This window comes from Eschscholzia californica, unplaced genomic scaffold (assembly GCF_041429995.1).
Source record: "Eschscholzia californica isolate CP2 unplaced genomic scaffold, dmEscCali1.0.p SCAF_5, whole genome shotgun sequence".
In the NCBI taxonomy this organism is placed as follows: domain Eukaryota; kingdom Viridiplantae; phylum Streptophyta; class Magnoliopsida; order Ranunculales; family Papaveraceae; genus Eschscholzia; species Eschscholzia californica.
The window spans coordinates 19706845-19725537 of record NW_028238472.1 but is presented as its reverse complement, the minus strand read 5'-3'; the positions used below and the strand labels follow the sequence as shown (position 1 = coordinate 19725537).

At 35.6% G+C, this 18693-nt stretch overlaps 2 protein-coding genes across 3 annotated transcripts; both read left to right on the top strand.

The window, feature by feature from the left end:
- Positions 1-3197: 3197 nt before the first annotated feature.
- On the top strand, positions 3198-9011 carry LOC147537693 (chaperone protein dnaJ A6, chloroplastic-like). Of its 2 annotated transcripts, none has more exons than XM_086644320.1 (8): positions 3198-3389; positions 3771-3885; positions 5809-5950; positions 6137-6194; positions 6932-6974; positions 7497-7545; positions 7662-7742; positions 7854-9011. In XM_086644320.1, exons 2-8 carry the CDS (start codon positions 3785-3787, stop codon positions 8700-8702), a joined length of 1323 nt encoding a protein of 440 aa, XP_086500446.1. In that variant the 5' UTR covers positions 3198-3389; positions 3771-3784; the 3' UTR covers positions 8703-9011. The 2 variants fall into 2 exon arrangements, with proteins under 2 accessions (XP_086500446.1, XP_086500445.1); XM_086644319.1 differs by having other exon boundaries at positions 3273-3389; positions 3714-3885.
- Positions 9012-15945: 6934 nt separating this feature from the next.
- On the top strand, positions 15946-18484 carry LOC147537692 (uncharacterized). The gene is made up of 4 exons (XM_086642820.1): positions 15946-17240; positions 17316-17682; positions 17764-17838; positions 18116-18484. The coding sequence occupies exons 1-4, from the start codon at positions 15946-15948 to the stop codon at positions 18482-18484; spliced, it is 2106 nt and encodes a 701-aa protein (XP_086498946.1).
- The last annotated feature ends 209 nt before the right edge of the window (positions 18485-18693 follow it).

The window sequence follows — 18693 nt, the reverse complement described above, 5'->3', positions numbered from 1 at the left end:
CCAAATTCTAAACTCAAAAAAGAAATAATGCCAAGACATGATCAAACTGAAGAGGCCATTTCTATACAAGATAAGAATTTAGTGAAACAAAAGAAAAATACAAAAAGTTGCAGTAACCATGCTCTAGATTAGTATTCAAATTTCGAAACAACCCGACGTATGCTATCATCGTATTCAAAGATACAAAAGAGACAAATCTCATCAAGATTTCAATTACAATAAACAAGAGTATATCACATTGTTTCTAATAATCCTCGACTAAGTGCACACAATCTCATCAAGTTTTGAGACAAATCTAATACCAAAACTACCCTCATTACAATCCTCGACTAAGTGCACACAATCTCATCAAGTTTTGATGATATCTCTCCTTGAAGCTCGTTCTGAGACAAATCTAATACCAAAACTACCCCCATTATAATGATGATATATTTAGTTTCTAGCTTAATATGAAGTTTGGATTATCAATATTTCATGTTCATAGAACTTAGGTGATTGTTCTATCTTTACTATATATAAATTATAATGGGGGTAGTTTTGGCATTTGATATGAAGATGTAGAAACAAATCTCATATGGCATTAGACATAATCTTCATAATATAAAACAAAAATTATACATCTTCCTGTTAAGCTTTTTTTTTTGTTAAGAGAATCTTCCTGTTAAGCTAAATACTACTTAAAATAACAACCCAAACTTCATATTAAGCTAGAAACTAAATATATCATCAGTAATATAATGATAACAATAGTTACACCAACAATGATCACTCCAAAATGATCACTCCAAAATGAGATATACAAACTCTAAACCTAATGTTATGTGCTATATGTTATGCTATATTGAACTCCAAAATGAGATATACATAATCCAAATTACAGTTGGTAACAACTAACACAACTCACATGGGTTTGGGACTATTTGTTTGGATAAAGAGAATCTCTATAGAAAGAGAGAAGAAAAAAGAAAAAGAGTGTATCATAAGGTTAGAAGACTCTTCTTGTATGTGTGAATATTGAAACCTAAAGACTAGTTTATCTTGAAAGTTTCAGTTCTATCAAGTTCTTTTTTTTTTAATCATAGGTTCAATGTGTAAGTTGGCTAATCCAATCCAATACTCCAATACTGACTCTTCCTTAGATAACCATTAAAGTTGGAGATAAAACCACCCTTAGGACTAGATCACTAGAACAACTGTACTTACAATACTCTAATCCAATCTCATAGCCTAATCCTTCCCAAACTTCGAAAATTCCCTCATATAGCAACTGTATTATTATAGCAACTGTAATATTAGCCAAGCATGTAATATTAGTACTAGTACTATTAGTACTAGTACTATTCGATAATTCAGATACTCGAAATGGTCTTTTTCCGATAATGTAATATTAGTACTAGTACTATTTTGTTCTATTAGGGGTTAAACATTAGAAGGAGGGCAGCCATAAGAACGAGAAGGAAAAGGGAACACACCTTGGAGCACTGCTTCAACAGCAGAGTTGGGTACAAGAAGCCCGACAATTCTCTGGTTATCTGTTGTAGTCTCTACACGTACGATACGGAGCCGTTTATGGCTTTGACGAGCCTGAACAGATCAGAAATTTTTTGATATAAACATCTAAAAGTAAGAACAAACTAAAATAACATGCAAAGGAAAGATGTAACGAAACCCGGCACATAGTGATTAAATTTCTTACTTCTACCCAAACATGTCCACTACTTTAGAGGTAGATTTTAATCCTTACAAACTGCCGTGTATTCTTACACAAACATATAGTTATCAACATAGCCTCTAAATTCAACATAAAGTCTCTATATGACACTAATGATGTCCAATATCTCTTCTTAGCCCAAAAAAATACATCAATCAAAAGCATATATAGTCATATTTATCTTCAAACAACAACAAATGAAGCTTCTCTATAACCAAGCAAACAACAACTCTTGAAATAAATACATTAACCAAACTAGGGTTTTATAAATGGGTTAATGAGAGACTAATTTTTGTGAGTTAAAAGTCCTATTTGGTTATAAAACTAGGGTTTTATAAATGAACCAGTTGCAGGAAGTTAATGAAGTATGAATAAAGAGAGATGAGTAATTTTTGAACCCTTACACTAATCAAACTAGGGTTTTATAAATTGGTCAATGAGAGTCTGATTTTTGTGAGTTAAAAGTCCTATTTGGTTATAAAACTAGGGTTTTATAAATGGATCAGTTGCAGGAAGTTAATGATGTATGAATAGAGAGAGATGAGTAATTTTTGAACCCTTACACTAATCAAACTAGGGTTTTATAAATTGGTCAATGAGAGTCTGATTTTTGTGAGTTAAAAGTCCTATTTGGTTATAAAACTAGGGTTTTATAAATGGATCAGTTGCAGGAAGTTAATGATGTATGAATAGAGAGAGATGAGTAATTTTTGAACCCTTACCTCGTTTTGAACCGTTAATGGAAGAGAGAGCTTGTGAAACCCTAGCAGAGAGAGAAGGTGAACGAATTGTTGAAGCCCACTTTGATCTTTCGGCTTAGGATTTTCGAAACCCTAGATTTCTTAGTGAAGACGAACAAGAGAACCAGGTGAAGAACAAAACCCCCGTGATTTTTTTTTGAAGTAACTCAACTCATTTTGAGTTTTAGAGAGGGGCAATTTCGGGATTTTACCTTTTCAGATTTGTTCCCACTTTTTTCAGACTTGTTTTGAAGTCTGAAAAAAATGGTCTCTATTCAGCCTATTCAGACTTCCAATCCATTCAACCAACTTTTCAGATTTTGTTAATAAAGAAAAACAAACATCTGAAATCTGAATTGTAGTCCAATTCAGATTTCAGATCTGAAAAAAAAAAAAAAACAAACACAACCTCAATCTTAAAATCTTAAGTGTCACCTAGGACTTTAGAGTTTTTTTTTGAGAAAAAACATCTCCAATGCAAAAAATCCCATGGAAAAAATCCCATTTGAGTCCTATATCAACTCCACCATATTCTCTAACCATCTATCTGATCCACTTAACAAAACGTAAAGCTTGTAATTATATTTGAACTATAGTTGCAATAAAATATTAGTACCAAAAAGATATTCAAATATATTTGTTTCCGATCCAACTTATACAAACTAAACTTGTAATTGTTTTAGTTTTCGGTTTTCGAGGTAGTTTAACAAAATAAAAGATCAACGGTGCTTATAAGCTTAGACGCCAACAATCAGTGTTTATGAGTGCAGTGAATTGCAATACCTACTTTCTCGAGTATTCTACCGGTTTTTTCATTTCTGTTTTTTTAAAAAGCTTTGCTGGTACCAGAAGTTACATGAAATTCAAACCTTAATTCCTCTCTCCTCTTCTTCTTCTTCTTCTCGATCTCTAAGACAAATTAACTAAGAAACAAACAGGTTAGTCTGCTTTTTTAACATCTTCTTTAGTTCATATCTGAAAAAGCCTTAATTTTCTTTATAGAATAAACCCAATTTCATTTTGATTGATTTTTCTGAGTTTAATATTGGAAGACAGAAAAGGGTAATTTTAGAAAGATAGGGCAAAGAGAGCATGAATCATGAAAAATAAAATGCTTTGGTATTAGTTATAATTGTAAACAAAATTTTAGTCCTAAGTTGCTTCCTAATTTAATTGGCTATTAAATACACATTTTTAGTTGCTTCTTGTACAGTTTTTCTCTGATTACTATATGTTTTAAGCTATCATTATTCATCTTGTAGTTGTAAATTTTCCAAGAAAAAAAAAACACCTATTGACAAGAAGTTTTGAACTATAAGGTGATAGTATTTGGATGGCAATTGTACCTTGTGGGAGTACATGTGTAGCCCAGTGCGGCATTCGACCCCAATTACATTTTAGATTCGCATCCACGAACAATATTTCGTCCACCCGGTATGTATGAGTTTTTCGTTTTCTTCTTATGTTGCTCTTCTTCAAGTAATTTTGTTGAATGTTTTCATAGTTCTTTCTGTGCTTATATAGTCATTCTTTCTTGATCCCTAATGAACATTAAACCAGTGGGTGTTCTTTCTTATTTTTGTTAACTCATATTGTGAAGTGTTGGTAGAAAGATTGATGACTGTTGGATCGAGACATGTACGCCGCTAGATTGCCTTCATATTATTAACATAAATTTACATTCCCGATTTCTCTTCATCCAAAATATATTCCAATAATATTGTTCCAATATGTGTTGATTGCTATCCAAATTAATATATTTGATTTGTATATTATTCCAATACCGACCCCTGCAAGTTGGAGCAGGGGAAGCAATCTCAGACAAGCCTAACTTGGAAACCAACTGGTAAAATTGGTTTGAACCAAGCGACTTAGTGAAAATGTCAGCTACCTGATCAGAGGAGCGAATATATGTCGTATTAATAAGACTAGATTCAAGCTTCTCACGAACAAAGATACAATCGAGCTTGATATGTTTAGTTCGTTCAAGAAAAACTAGATTTGCCGCAATGTGCATTGCAGCCATGTTGTCGCAATAAACCTGAAATAGTTCAGGAATTGAAATACGTAAGTTCTGAAATAGATATCTCAGCCAGTGAAGTTCTGCCATTAGAGAAACAAAGGCTCAATATTCCGCCTCAAGCGAGGAGCGATGTGCAGTTGGTTGTTTTCCACGACAACGTCTTCACACCAAGCATAGTGAAGTAGCCTGGTGGTAGAATGTCGAGTAATAGGGGAACTGGCCTAATCAGAGTTAGTGAAATCAGAAATAGTCAGAGAACTCGAGGAGGAAAGGAGAATCCCGTGATCTAGGTACCTTTAAATAGTAATAAAACTTCAGCCGCCGTATTCCTATTGTTAGAGAACTAAAAGTCGCGGAAGCTATGGAACCTATCCTAGAAATTGATCCGATTATGAAGATTAATCGAAAAGCTAAGTCAAAATCTAAATATGCGAACAGAATTTAACGAGGTTCGGCTTTAAAGCCTACGTCCTCGGGCGAACAAGAAATTTTTATTGAAGGATAGATGAAGACGACTAACACAACCCGCAAGTTCGTCCCAAGATGGTACCGTATAGAATTTAACCTTCTATACTAGATCTTCGACAACCGAGAAATCAAACACCGCTCAAAACTATGAACAAAAAAATTCTCTCTCACTTGCTCTCTCCCTTTAGCTCTCTCTAAAGAAGAGTTGTTGTTACTTGTGTTGGTGTTTATTACAAAGACTGAAGACCCCTATTTATATTAATTATAAGCCGGTGGGAATTGAATCAAAATTGGAAACCAATTTGGTATGCATCCACCGACCTCAATTTTGGAAAGCTTAGCTTGGCGGTTTCTATCCAATTTAGAAACCAAATTGAATAGCTTTTAGAAACCAAACCGCCTCTCACCTCTTCACCAAACCGCCTCTCACACCTATGTGTTGTACGAGGCTGCTGCACAAATTAACTAAGATAATTCACTGAAAACACAATGTTAGGTTGCGTAACAGTGACATAAAGAAGTCGAACAATCAGATGTCGAAACGTAGTTGGGTCATCTAATGGTTTAGCAGCTGTAGGTAACAATTGCGGATGTTGTTCCGTAGGGAAAGAAATGGATTTGGTCGCGAGGAGAACTGAATCTCAAATAATACCTAAGGTGTACTACCGTTGACAAAGAAAGATCCTTGGGAGATCGAGAACTCTCGAGCCTAAGAAAATATTGAAGTCTTTTCGAGATTTTTAACAGAAAAATCGTTTCTCTAAATGGAAACAATTAAAGTGTAATTGCAACATGACAATACCCTTGCTATTCTCCTGATTCTTTATCCATGTGGTTGTATCAATACTAAGTTTTCCCATGTGCAGTACTACAAAAGGAATAACATCTTTTGCCTCAACAAGCTCAAGCTTATTTTCTCCGAGTTCATTGCATGCATTATATACTGTTGGTTCATTTCAAAATCAGCCCTGTGGAAGAAGATCAAGGTTCATCGTTACAGCTAGTACTGTGAGTATAACTTTTCCTTTTTTCTTTTTCCTGCTCCCTTTTTATTTACTACTGAAATGTTCTTAGGAAACGTTATGCTGTATGCTCTTGCTCCCCATCTTCCTCTTCCCTGTTCTCGCAACTCATCCATTACAATAAGATCATGAATGTTTGCATTTGGTGATACCATGGTATTTTTCGATACAGGATTATTATTCTATTCTTGGGGTGTCGAAAAATGCCAGCAAATCTGAAATAAAGAGCGGTAATTGCAAACTCTTGATACTTTCTTAGAAGATGACATAGTTACTTCTAATGGTTGTGTATTTCATGGTTAAGGGTAGATGCACTTTATGTACAATTTCTTAGATGACTGAAATAATTTATGTTGCTTCTGATTCATCTCTCTCTTACTCTACCAGTTGTTTCCTAATGATTCTTTTTCGGTACCTCCTATTGCTCTATGACGGGAACCCAAGACTTTGGTATTTTCAAAATGTAGAGATGTTCTAAACTTGTAGGTCTAACATCTTTCTTTTGCTTCTTTTAGTTCCAATGGAGTTAGAAGAAAGAAACTCTTTTAGGAATTCCAAAAGGTTCTGGAATACTTTGGGCCATACATATCCAGAGCACAGTTACCACTTACTACCTTGATCATCTCTGGCAACACATATGTATTGCTCTACGAGATACAACCCTGATAATCCCTGCCCGCAAATGTGTTCCAATGCCTTGTGATCCTACTGCCTATGTACATTCACATAAGAGTGAATAAATGGGGAGATATTGTTAAGTTTGGGGTTAATCATTATTTAGAAGATTTCCTGTACCCAAGTGAACCATCATGGTTCGTGCATATTGTTCTGATTAATGCATCTAGGCTCACGAAATGTGAGGTGTTTTGTTTGTATCTCCTTAAATAATCTGTTAATATAACCATTATCAGCTACTTTGATTTGCTCAACATAAATACAATCTAATTGTCAATGTTCCATCTTACAGCTTATCGCAAACTAGCTAGGACTTACCATCCTGATGTCAACAAGTAAGTGTATTTTCAAACAAGCAATGTTCAATTCTGCACTTAATTCTGCGATTGACGACAATATATAGGAATCTTGTGCATATATCTCCTTCATGCACCAAATACTACCAAAGACCGTATTAGAACCATAAAGTACAGTTCTAGGTTGACGTCTTCTGCATAATATCACAAGAAGTGATACAAAAGTAGAAAGTCTGTGAGTAAAATTTCGGACCTAATAGGAGAACGAATTTACATCTGTATGGTTGTGCCTATTTTTGCATTCTCCCCTGCTTCTCGCTGTCATGGCATATAGTATTTTTCCCGGGAATGGCAGATTCATTTTATTACTCATCTTCTTCTACCGTGTCTGATCCATTGACCTTGGGGCAAAGATGCAACAATATACTAATCCAGCCAACGGGACTTGGAAGATTAACATGTTTTCATTCACAATTATATAGAATTATACAGTGCAAATAAGTCTGTATCCAGATTTCATATTTACATTCACATCGCTTTATGTTTCATTATTATGTGTAGAGAACCTGGCGCTGACAAAAAGTTCAAGGAGATTAGCAATGCTTACGAGGTAACAATCTTGTTACCTTTCCATTCTTCTGTTTCAAATCTTTTATTCTTGATGAGTTTTTGTCAACTTCGATATGGACTATTACTTGTTTTTGCTCAACGTAATATATCCTATAGATTTTATCGGATGATGAGAAGCGAACCTTGTACGACAAGTATGGTGAAGCTGGTCTGAATGGTGCTAGTATGGGCTCAGGGGTGAGTTCCATTTTCTAACCGAATAACTAAGACAGAATGATTAATGACCGATTTAAGATTCCTTTCCAGTTCTCTTAGACACTCTTAGATGATATTCTTTCACTGGTACAGGGTTTCAGCAACCCCTTTGATCTCTTCGAGTCATTATTTGAGGGCATGGGTGGAATGGGAGGTATGGGTAGCAGAGGAAGTTCAAGAAACAGATTTGTCGAGGGTGAAGACGAAATTTACAATCTTGTTTTGAATTTCAAAGACGCAGTCTTTGGCGTAGAAAAAGATATTGAGATAAGCCGTTTAGAGAGTTGCAAAACATGCAACGGTTCAGGTTCCAAACCCGGAACTGAGCCGACCAAATGCAGTTCGTGTGGAGGACAAGGCCAGGTTATGTCATCGACTAGGACCCCATTAGGTATCTTCCAACAGGTAATGACTTGCTCAACTTGTGGAGGCTCTGGAGAATTATCCACCCCTTGCAACACTTGTAGTGGCGACGGTCGTGTAAGGAGGACAAAACGAATAAATCTAAAAGTTCCAGCAGGTGTGGATTCTGGCAGCCGACTAAGGGTCAGGTCAGAAGGTAATGCCGGAAAAAAAGGCGGACCTCCCGGGGACCTGTTCGTCGTTATTGAAGTTCTTCCCGACCCAGTTCTTAAAAGGGAAGATACTAATATTCTTTATACTTGTAAAGTATCATATATTGATGCAATTTTAGGGACAACAGTCAAGGTCCCAACAGTGGATGGAATGGCAGATTTAAAGATCCCTGCTGGGATTCAGCCTGGTACGACATTGGTTATGGCGAAGAAAGGTGTTCCGTTACTCAGTAAAGGAAACCTTAGAGGAGATCAGTTGGTTCGGGTACAAGTGGAAATTCCAAAAAGATTGAGTGGAGAAGAAAGGAAACTGATTGAAGAGCTTGCTGATCTCACCAAAGGAAAGACCACTAATGCAAGAAGGTAATAGCTGGTTTTGTTTGCAATTTGTTTATGTAAGAGAGAACATGAATGTATAAACTCCTGAATTAGGGTTTCTAGAGGTTTAGAAGGCATTTGCAGTAGTAAGTGGTTATGTTGGGATAATTTAGCCCTAGTATTTTAGAGTCATACCTGGGTAGGGAAAAATTGAATTCCTGTTAAAGAACCTGTATCAGAGATGTAGAATGGAGTTTTAGAGTTTGTCTAAATATGGGGTTTGTAGCCTTGTCTATGGTCACACTTGAAATGACAGATTAGCTACAGTATGATTCAATCTCTGGCTTACATTTTCTTATAACCACTACCAATTGATAGCTATCATTTTTTTTTTTTTTTGTTGAACTAGTATTCATATATTAAATCAAAACGTTATTACAATATTTATTAACTAACATACATCGATTCTCTTGTTATAAGGAATCACCCGTTGTCCAATCATATTGGATTCCCTTTCTCTTCTTCTCTTGGTATGTTCCTCGAAGAATCTGAGCCACTTACTATTGCAGTTTCCGTGTGGTTTTATTGATGTGTATTTCTACATGTGAGATAATATATGACGGACTGTCGCTGTGTTGGTTATTACACAGGAGATGTGGTCAATCTTTTATAATTCTTTTTTCTTTTGTTATAAGGAATAACCTATTACTTTTCTAATCTTCAACTATCTTGACATTTTCACAATCCAGTGGATTCGATGAAAAGACCTGGATGCCGGGACGGATCGAGGATTTTATGTCTGGGTGGACACTCTTACTTAAACTTAGTAAAAGAAATTGTGAAGAAATTACACAAAATCCATTTTGGAGAATTTATATAATAAATGACATAGGTTTTGGTGTCATGTCATAACTTTCGTTTATAAATCTCGAGTCGTCCAATTATTTTTTAAATCATGACCCTTCTTTTTAACGAGACTTTAAAAGATAAAGGTGTAAAAGCTAGCATAACTACCCACTCCCTATAAATTCTCTAATTATTTCTCTCTCATTAAAAAATATTATATTTCTCTATCTTTCATCTTTTCTCTCTTCAATTTAATATTTTTAATATGTTTTTACAACTTGAACATCTGTAAATGACTGAGGTATTTGACGATAACGCATAATATGCATATAGAAATTTTCGTGCCTGACCCTAGGCTATATAATAAAACAGAAGGAAAAAATGCTGAGGGGGATAAACATACTTTTTTTGATAAAGGATATAGTCTGGAAGTCTTTCTCAAAATTTAAAATATAGTCCTTCTTAGAAATAAAATAACCTATTTAAAAAAAAAAATCGCGTCTTTCTTAGAAATAAAATAACTAATTTAAGAAAAATCTATATAACAAATGACATAGGTTTTTGTAATATATATAGGTTTACAGTTTTGGTGTCATGTTATAACTTTCGTTTATAAATCTCGGTAGTCCAATATTTTTTTTTAAATCATGACCTTTCTTTTTAACGAGACTTTAAAAGATGAAGGTGTAAAAGCTAGAATAACTACCCACTCCATATAAATTCTCTAACTATTTTTCTCTCATTAAAAAAGATTATATTTCTATCTCTTTCCTCTTTAATTTTCTCTTCAATTTAATATTTTTGATATATTTTTACTACTTGAATATCTGTAAATGACTGAGGTATTTGGCGATAACGCGTAAAATGCATATAGAAATTTTCGTGCCCAACCCTAGTCTATATAATAAAACAGAAGGGAAAATCGCTGACTGGGATAACATACCTTTTTAATAAAGGATATAGGCTGGAAGTCTTTCTCAAAATTTAAAATATAGTTCTTCTTAGAAATAAAATAGGCTATTTAAAAAAAAATGCGTCTTTCTTAGAAATAAAATAACTAATTTAAGAAAAAAAAATAAACAAAAGAAATTACAAGGGTTAAAAAAAAGAAATTGAAATCTCGCTCTCTCAGTAAAATAACTAATTCGATAAAATAAACAAAACAAAATAAACAATAAGTAGAAAGCAAAAAGTTATGGTATCCAGAATATATCAATAATAAATATAAAAAGTCGGGAGACATGTTTAGGAGAGCGCCTAGAGCAATACTATGGGGCGTCCATTGAAAAAATTCGTCAAATTTGATTGATACAACTGTTCGTGCCCTAGGGGCACGGAATATAACCTAGTATCAACTAATTTAAAAACATGACATAAATATAAACAAAATGAAAGTAAGATTTTTATTGATCATTGTGTGTAATTGTCTATCAATTTTACCATATAATCAATAAAGATACGCAAAAGACTCACAAAAACAAAAACATTCAAAATCTATAAAAAAATACTGTCCACATTAAAGGACAGATTTTTAACATCCACAAATCAATCCAACAAGAAAAGAAGAAAGATCTTCGACAAAAAAAAAGAGTAAAGAAGAAGTAGCACAAGTTAGAGCTATCCAAAACCCTCCATGAGGCTAATAATAGAAATTCATAAGATATTCATGCAATTGATAAATTAAACTTAAATCAAAGTTATTGCTTCCATGGTTAGTGATGTGACACGAAAATGTCACATTTAAGGAGCCTAACATAGACTAATTAGTCCTTTTCGAGTGTTATCAATAACATTTTATGTGTTTTTCTTGTTTAGGTACCATATTTGGAATAAAGAACTTAATTCGGAATAAAGGGAGCGAATTATCACTATCATTTCATGTACCCAAAACGAGAGAAAAAGACTTCAAACAAATCAAATGAGAAGAGGAGTCAAAGACGAGTCCAACGGTGAAAACGGAAGTCAATTCCGAGTTCGGACGGGGAAGTTGTGAAAGAAAGAAGTCGAGGTTCGGTCTTAAAACAAAGATGCTATGAAGGCACCCTCCTTTGGTTATAATTCTAGAAGACACCCTCTTGATTTCCAAGTGAAGATTAAAACCCAAGTCTAAAACCCAAGCCCAAAGAAGATGAAAGAAGGAAGAGATTTTGGAGGCACCCAATGGACTCAAGTTTGAGTCAAAGTCAAGGTTGACTAAGTCTAGGGTTTGAGTCAAATACACTATTCATCTTCTTCTTGAATGATTCAACAACCAAGAAGGGGGGGGGGGGGGAGAAAGGAGATCTAGGGTTTCAAGTTTGGAAGTTCAAGGGCTTAGAGAGTTAAGAAGAGCTTGAGAGAGAGAAAAAGAGAGGAAGGAGAAGGAGGAGTGCCGGCCAAGCAAGGCCGGCCAAACTTGGCCGGCAGCAGCTCGGGCTGCATGGAGCAGCTCGGGCTGCATGGAGCAGCTCGGGCTGCATGGAGCAGCTCGGGCTACTCGGGAAACAGCAAGAGCAGCAGCTGCTCGGGAAGCCGGCAGCAGCATGCTCGGGCTGGAGCAGCAGGCCGGAACGGGAGCAAACACACAGCAGCTGCTCCGGTTGCTCACCAGCTCGGGATGCCACTTTCATGGACGCGACCAGCAGCAAGGGATGCAAGCTCGGGACGCGGCCTGCAGCTCGGATGGCCTCCACTTGCTCGGAACAGTAGCGTACGGCTCGGGAAAGCTTCCCTTTGGCCCGGATCTAGCTATTTTGGCCGGGAACTCCATGATTTTGGTCGGATTTCATCAACTCTTTGGCCGGAATTTTCATGGTGTTCCGGCAACCTTCTTGATCCGAAACCATGGGGCTTTCACTTCTCATGTCTTTGGCTTGCTTCCCATGTAGTTTGATTTGATTTTGGACAAGAAATTTCTAGAGAGAGAAAGCTAGGTTTAGCTTTAATGGAGGTTTGTGATAAATGGAGAAGATGATGGTGGTCGCTATGGGGAACCCAGAATTTGCTAAGGGGAGATTGGCTGAACCTTAAAGACTCATATTTTCCGACGATCTTAGCCTCGAACCACATCGAAAAAGGGGGATTCTCTCATCATTTTCTTTCCATTTCTTATTCAATCACCATGTTAGCTAACTTTAGTGTGTCGATTATATGAGATGAAATGTGATGAATTCGTGATTATGTTTAATATGATTTGATGTTTTGATTACAAATTGATGTTCATTTATTTCGATTATCGTTTCGATCGTATTTTCATGTGTCTTGTCAAGCACTTCGCATAGTTAATAGACGAAACGAAGTATTCGATATCGATCGTAGTCTAGGTCATAATTTCATATGTCTTGTCATGCACTTCACATAGTTAGGCGACTAGACGACACTTTCGATGACTCAGGATTAACCGATTTAGACGTTTGTTTGACTAAGTATGATCTCCGGATATACATAGTACTTAGAGACATCTACTTTAGGAGTCGAATATCGATTGTACCTCGACACATCAAATCGGACTACACATTGTCGTAGGTTTATCATTATGGATTCCCGGACTTCGACACCTCTCTCACTTATTTGTTGCCCGAATCGAGTCTTACCGTCTCCCGACTCTTGTTTCTCTGACTCTTCTCTCGAATCTCTCTCGCCCGTTTACTTTTATCGTTTAAGTAGTTTATTTCTTCTCTTATTACTTATTCAATCTAAAACCCCCATTTATCTTTGTTTCCTTTCCTATTTAGTCTAAGTTAGCATTTGATACATAGACCGGGGGATAAGACCCTTCGTTATCCAAACTACCAACTTATCCTTGGATCGACTCCGATTTTACCGGTTACTACTTGATACCTCCGCTTGGGTGTGCAACTTTTCGGGTGCATCAGTTAGTAACTATGCTTTTGTTTTGAATCAATGAATTTGAGTCATTAAAAACTATATTCAACTCAGACTAATGCTTTAGATGTTAGGAGAAATCTATATGATCGTTTTCATCAGACTAATGCTCCAAACGTCTACCAACTTAAACAAGCTATTTCCTCCACCAAACATGATGGTTTTGATGTGTCCACTTATTTTACGAAGCTCAAATCTTTTCAAGATGAATTACAGTCTCTCATGACTGGCTTATGTGGACAAAGCAAATCACTTCTCAATCGCTCTATTCAAGATAAAGCCATCGAATTCTCCTTTATTCTATTCCAAGCCAAATCTTACTTATGGATCATTTCCTTCGATTTTACATATGCATTCGTTGTTTAAGCAAGAGAAGAGGTCTAACAAAATATCGTCTCTTCTGCTCATGCTACTCACGAAGGTGCTGTCTTGGCCGTTGGTTCCCACGATGGCTCCTCTGTCCGATCTGATCGATCGGAGAAACCCCGATCGAAGCGAGCTCGACCCTAAATTGACCATTGTAAGACCCAAAATCACCATACGTCCACCTGTTATCAGCTCCATGGATACCCGACAAACTCTGGCCCACGAACCCGACCGAAGAATCGACCTGACCCACTAACGGGTTCTGTCCTTAGCGACCCAAATGCTACTACGGTGCCTTTAGCCACATCTCTTACACTAGAAAGTACTAGTCACTTCTTACCTTGCTGGACAGCAGAAAAGTTTTGTAGGCACCCGCTCCAAGTCTACAAGCGCCTTACATAAACCTCACCAGTAAGTTATCTCTTCTCTCTACTTCGGTGCCGCCAAAAACATTTGTTCGACTCTTCATATCGTTTTACTTATTATTGCTTCACTAAATTATTATGTTCAACTACCCGATGATTCTCATGTTAGGGTACACCATATTGGTTCCGTCAATTTTAGCGATCAATTTTATTTAACGGGGTTTCTTCATATCCCTTCTTTTAAATTTAATTTAATTTCACTCTCCGAAGTTTCTTCCTCTCTCTATTGTTTTGTTTCATTTGACTCTGATTCTTGTTTCTTTCAGGACCGAATAACAAGGACAAAGATTGGATGCGGTGATGTCTTTGATGGCTTATACTTTTTTCCCAAGAAATCTAGGTCGGCGTCTTAAAGAGGGGTGCCCATAAAGTTTTTCCTTGTTGTTCCTCTTTAGACAACTGGCCTTTGGGTTTGAGCTTTCAATTATAAACCAAGGGAGTGCCTTCATCATATGTTTCAACATTATTTAATTTTCAGAAAAGACAAAAAATATCCTTCGGCTTCTTTCTTTCACAACTTCCTCGTCCGAACTCCAATTCGACTTCAGAAACTGAAATTAAATTTAAAAGAAGAGATATGAAAAACCCCCTTTAAATAAAATTGATCGCTAAAAATGACGCAACCAATATGGTACCGTTTCATTTGACTCTGTAACAAGGACAAAGATTGGACGTGGTGATGTCTTTGATGGCTTATTCTTTCTTCGCAAGGAACCTAGGAGTTACTTTTTTTTCTAGTTTAGTAGTAGTTGTTTTAGCAATGTTTCTTATGATCTTTGGCATTGGTGGTTTGGCCACTAATGTGACATGAAAATGTCACATTAGACTAAGGGAGATTTATAGGCAATGCCCATAGATGTTATAGGCAATCTCATTAAAGGCAATTCTTAATTTGGTTAAAGACAATGTGTATTTATGAGGCAATGCCTCAACCAAGGTTTGATCTAAAGGTCAGGGGCGTGCAGTGCCCAGTGCGGGCAGGGGGCCCGCACTGGGCCCACCACCCATGTGGGGCCCAAAAAAAATTTTTGGTTTTTAAGTTTCAATGTTCGGTGGTCTGTTTTATAATTATGCCATTTCCAATTAAAAAATAAAAAGGGAGTTTGAAAAAGTCAAACTCTAAAAGGAGTTAGTATATATATATTTAAGTAAAGTATGGGGCCCACTTTCCACTAAAACGCATTTATTTATCTCTCTCTATTTTCCTTCTCTCTAGGCTGTTACTAATTTTATCTCTACTTACCTTTCTCTCTCCGGACTATTTCTTTCTCCGGGCTATTTCTTTCTCTCTCTAGTTTCTTTTTTTTTATTTACACAAAAATTGATTAGTGGGTTGTTCCTATTTTTTAGAACCGGCTTAGACGGTAGACCCTTAGTCGGTTTAGATATCTTGTGGCATAGTTAACTTTTTTTTATATAAATTGTGGGTGTAAAACAATTTTTTCATTATCCTACTTAAGTCTTCTTCCAAATTTATATAGAAGTTGAAATAATTGCATCAATATCACCGGGTAATTTATCTTTTTTTCTATTTTTATTTCTCTTCTTGTTATTTAGTTGTTATAATTTGTTTTTGATGAAACTAGGCAATTACCTTAATTTATTAGCTACTAGAGCAATAATTCATTGTGGTTACATCAGTCGCTTTAATTTAGTCGTTATAATTGCTATATCAGATTAAGTCTTTAGTATTTTATTAAAGAAATATCCAACTGGGTATACAATTTTATATTTCAATAATTTTTATTATATTATTATTGATAAGCTATTTTATTCATGTAGTTATAATACATGGCACCAAAAAAATACAAATCTGGGAATTTAAAAAGGCAAAAGAAAAAAAAAGAAGAAAAATTGATTCAATCACAAAGAGGAGCTCTTGATAAATTCATTATAAGAGAACAACAACAGATTTCGACTGAAGAGGCAGTAGCTGAGCAAAATAATGAAGAATCAACTGAAGTCCGCGTTGAAGACGAAAGTAATGGTGATCATAATATGGTTCACGAGGGGAGTTCCGAAAACGTGGATGTTGATGAAGAGTTTGACGGTGGTATTCCTAATCATGATTTGAATGAGTCAGTTGACGAACCAACTGATGAAATTCCAAATAATATTTATGATCCGAAAATTTGGGACTGTCTTGCTGGAAAATGGAGAGATCTATTAGTTGAAAAAGGTCCAATTAAAGACTTATCACTAAAGAAAGGTCCTAAGGATAAGGCAAATAGATGTTTTTCGTCAAAATTTTACACTAGACAATTACCAAATGGAGAAAAACATGATAGAATTTGGCTAGTGTACTCAAAAGATGTCGATAAAGTTTTCTGCTTTTGTTGCAAATTGTTCAAGAAAAAACTCTCAAAAAATCAGGTAGCAAATGATGGTTACGGAGACTGGAGACATCTTAGTGAGAGGCTTAAAGAACATGAGCTTAGCAGTGATCATATATCTAACATGGCCACCTGGATTGGATTGCAGCTTCGATTTCAAAATAAGCATACCATTGATCAAGCTATACAAGACTCAATTCAAAAAGAAAAAGATCATTGGAGATTCTTATTGCAAAGGTTGATTTCAATAGTAAAATATCTTTCGAAGTATAATCTCGCATTTCGTGGAAGCAACCACAAGATTGGTCAAGAATGCAACGAAAATTTTGTGGGTCTTGTTGAGATGTTGGCAGAACATGATCCATTGATGAAAGAACATCTTCGTCGAATTCAAGACAATGAAATTCGACATCATTATCTTAGTAATCGTATTCAAAACGAATTGATTCAATTATTATCTTCTAAAGTTAGAGATGCGATTCTTAAAAAGGTGAGAGAAGCAAAATATTATTCCGTTATACTTGATTGCACTCCTGATGCCAATCACCAAAAACAAATGACTTTGGTTTTGAGGTGTGTTGATATGTCTGGAAGTCCTGTGAAAATAGAAGAATACTTTGTACAATTTTTGATTGTCAATGATACATCTGGATCAGGACTCTTTGAAGAGTTACAAACAACATTAAAGACTTTAGATCTCAAGATTGATGATGTGCGAGGTCAAGGATATGACAATGGATCAAATATGAAAGGGTGAAAACAAGGTGTACAAAGAAGACTTCTAGATATAAATCCACGAGCATTCTATACTGCATGTGGTTGTCATAGTCTGAACTTAACTCTCTGTGACATAGCTAATTGTCATGGTAAGGCGAAAGACTTATTCGGAGTAGTGCAACGAATTTATTCTTTGTTCGCGAATTCTACAAAGCGTTGGCAAATTTTAAAAGATAATTTGAAAGGTGTAACTCTGAAATCATTGTCGACTACACGTTGGGAGAGTCGTGTTGATAGTATTAAGGCAATCATAACGCAACCTCTACAAATTAGAGAAGCTTTACTTCAACTTGCAGAAAGTGACACTGAACCTAAAATAAGTAGTGAGGCAAGATCAATAGCAAGATTTGAATTTGATAATTTTGAATTTTTACTAAGTCTAACAATTTGGTACAACTTGTTGGTAGCGGTTAATAAGGTAAGTAAACGTTTGCAGACGAAGGACATACATATTGACGTTGCTATAGAGTTAATAAAAGGTTTGATTGATTATCTGAAGAAGTATAGAGAAACTGGATTTGAAGAAGCCATGACTGATGCTAAGAGAATGGCTATTGAAATGCAAGTTGACTCAGTTTTTCCTTTCGAGACGTGAAATTCGTCGAAAAAGACATTTTGACGAGACTGGTGATGGATCATCACAATTAGTTCCACCATCAGGTGAAGAAAATTTTAGAGTTCATTATTTCATCTTATTAGTAGATCAAGCTATTGGTTCATTAGAGAGAAGATTCGAACAATATCAAGTATATGAGAAAAATTTTGGCTTTTTGTTGAGACCGGAAAAGTTAAGTGAGTATGGTGTTGAAGAATTAAAATCTTGTTGTCATAATCTTTCAAATAATTTGAAGAAAGAAGAACATTTTGATGTTGAACCAGATGACTTATTTGTGGAGTTGAAACTCTTGCAAACTATTTTGCCAGGAGAGATTACAAAAGCTACTGATGTATTAGATTTTTTGAAGAAGATGAATTGTTTTCCAGCTAGTAGTATTGCTTACAGAATTTTATTGACTATACCAGTCACAGTTGCATCAGCAGAAAGGAGTTTCTCAAAGTTAAAGCTCTTAAAATCATACTTGAGATCAAGCATGTCGCAAGATAGACTAAATGGATTAGCTTTGCTCAGCATTGAAAGTGGGTTCTTAGACAAGATTGATTACGAAGATTTAATTGATGATTTTGCTTCAAAAAATGCAAGGAGAACAAATTTCAATTAACATTTTTTTGCTTCAAATACTTTTTAAATACATTCTGAGTTGATAAATAAACGATCAATTATCTTTATAGTCAAATTATTTTGAACTGTTATCATTTTGTGTGTAATTTTTTTTATATTTTGATTATACGAAGGGCCCAAATTAAATTTTTGCACTGGGCCCCCAAATTCTCAGGCACGGCCCTGCTAAAGGTCAGTGGCCGGCTGACG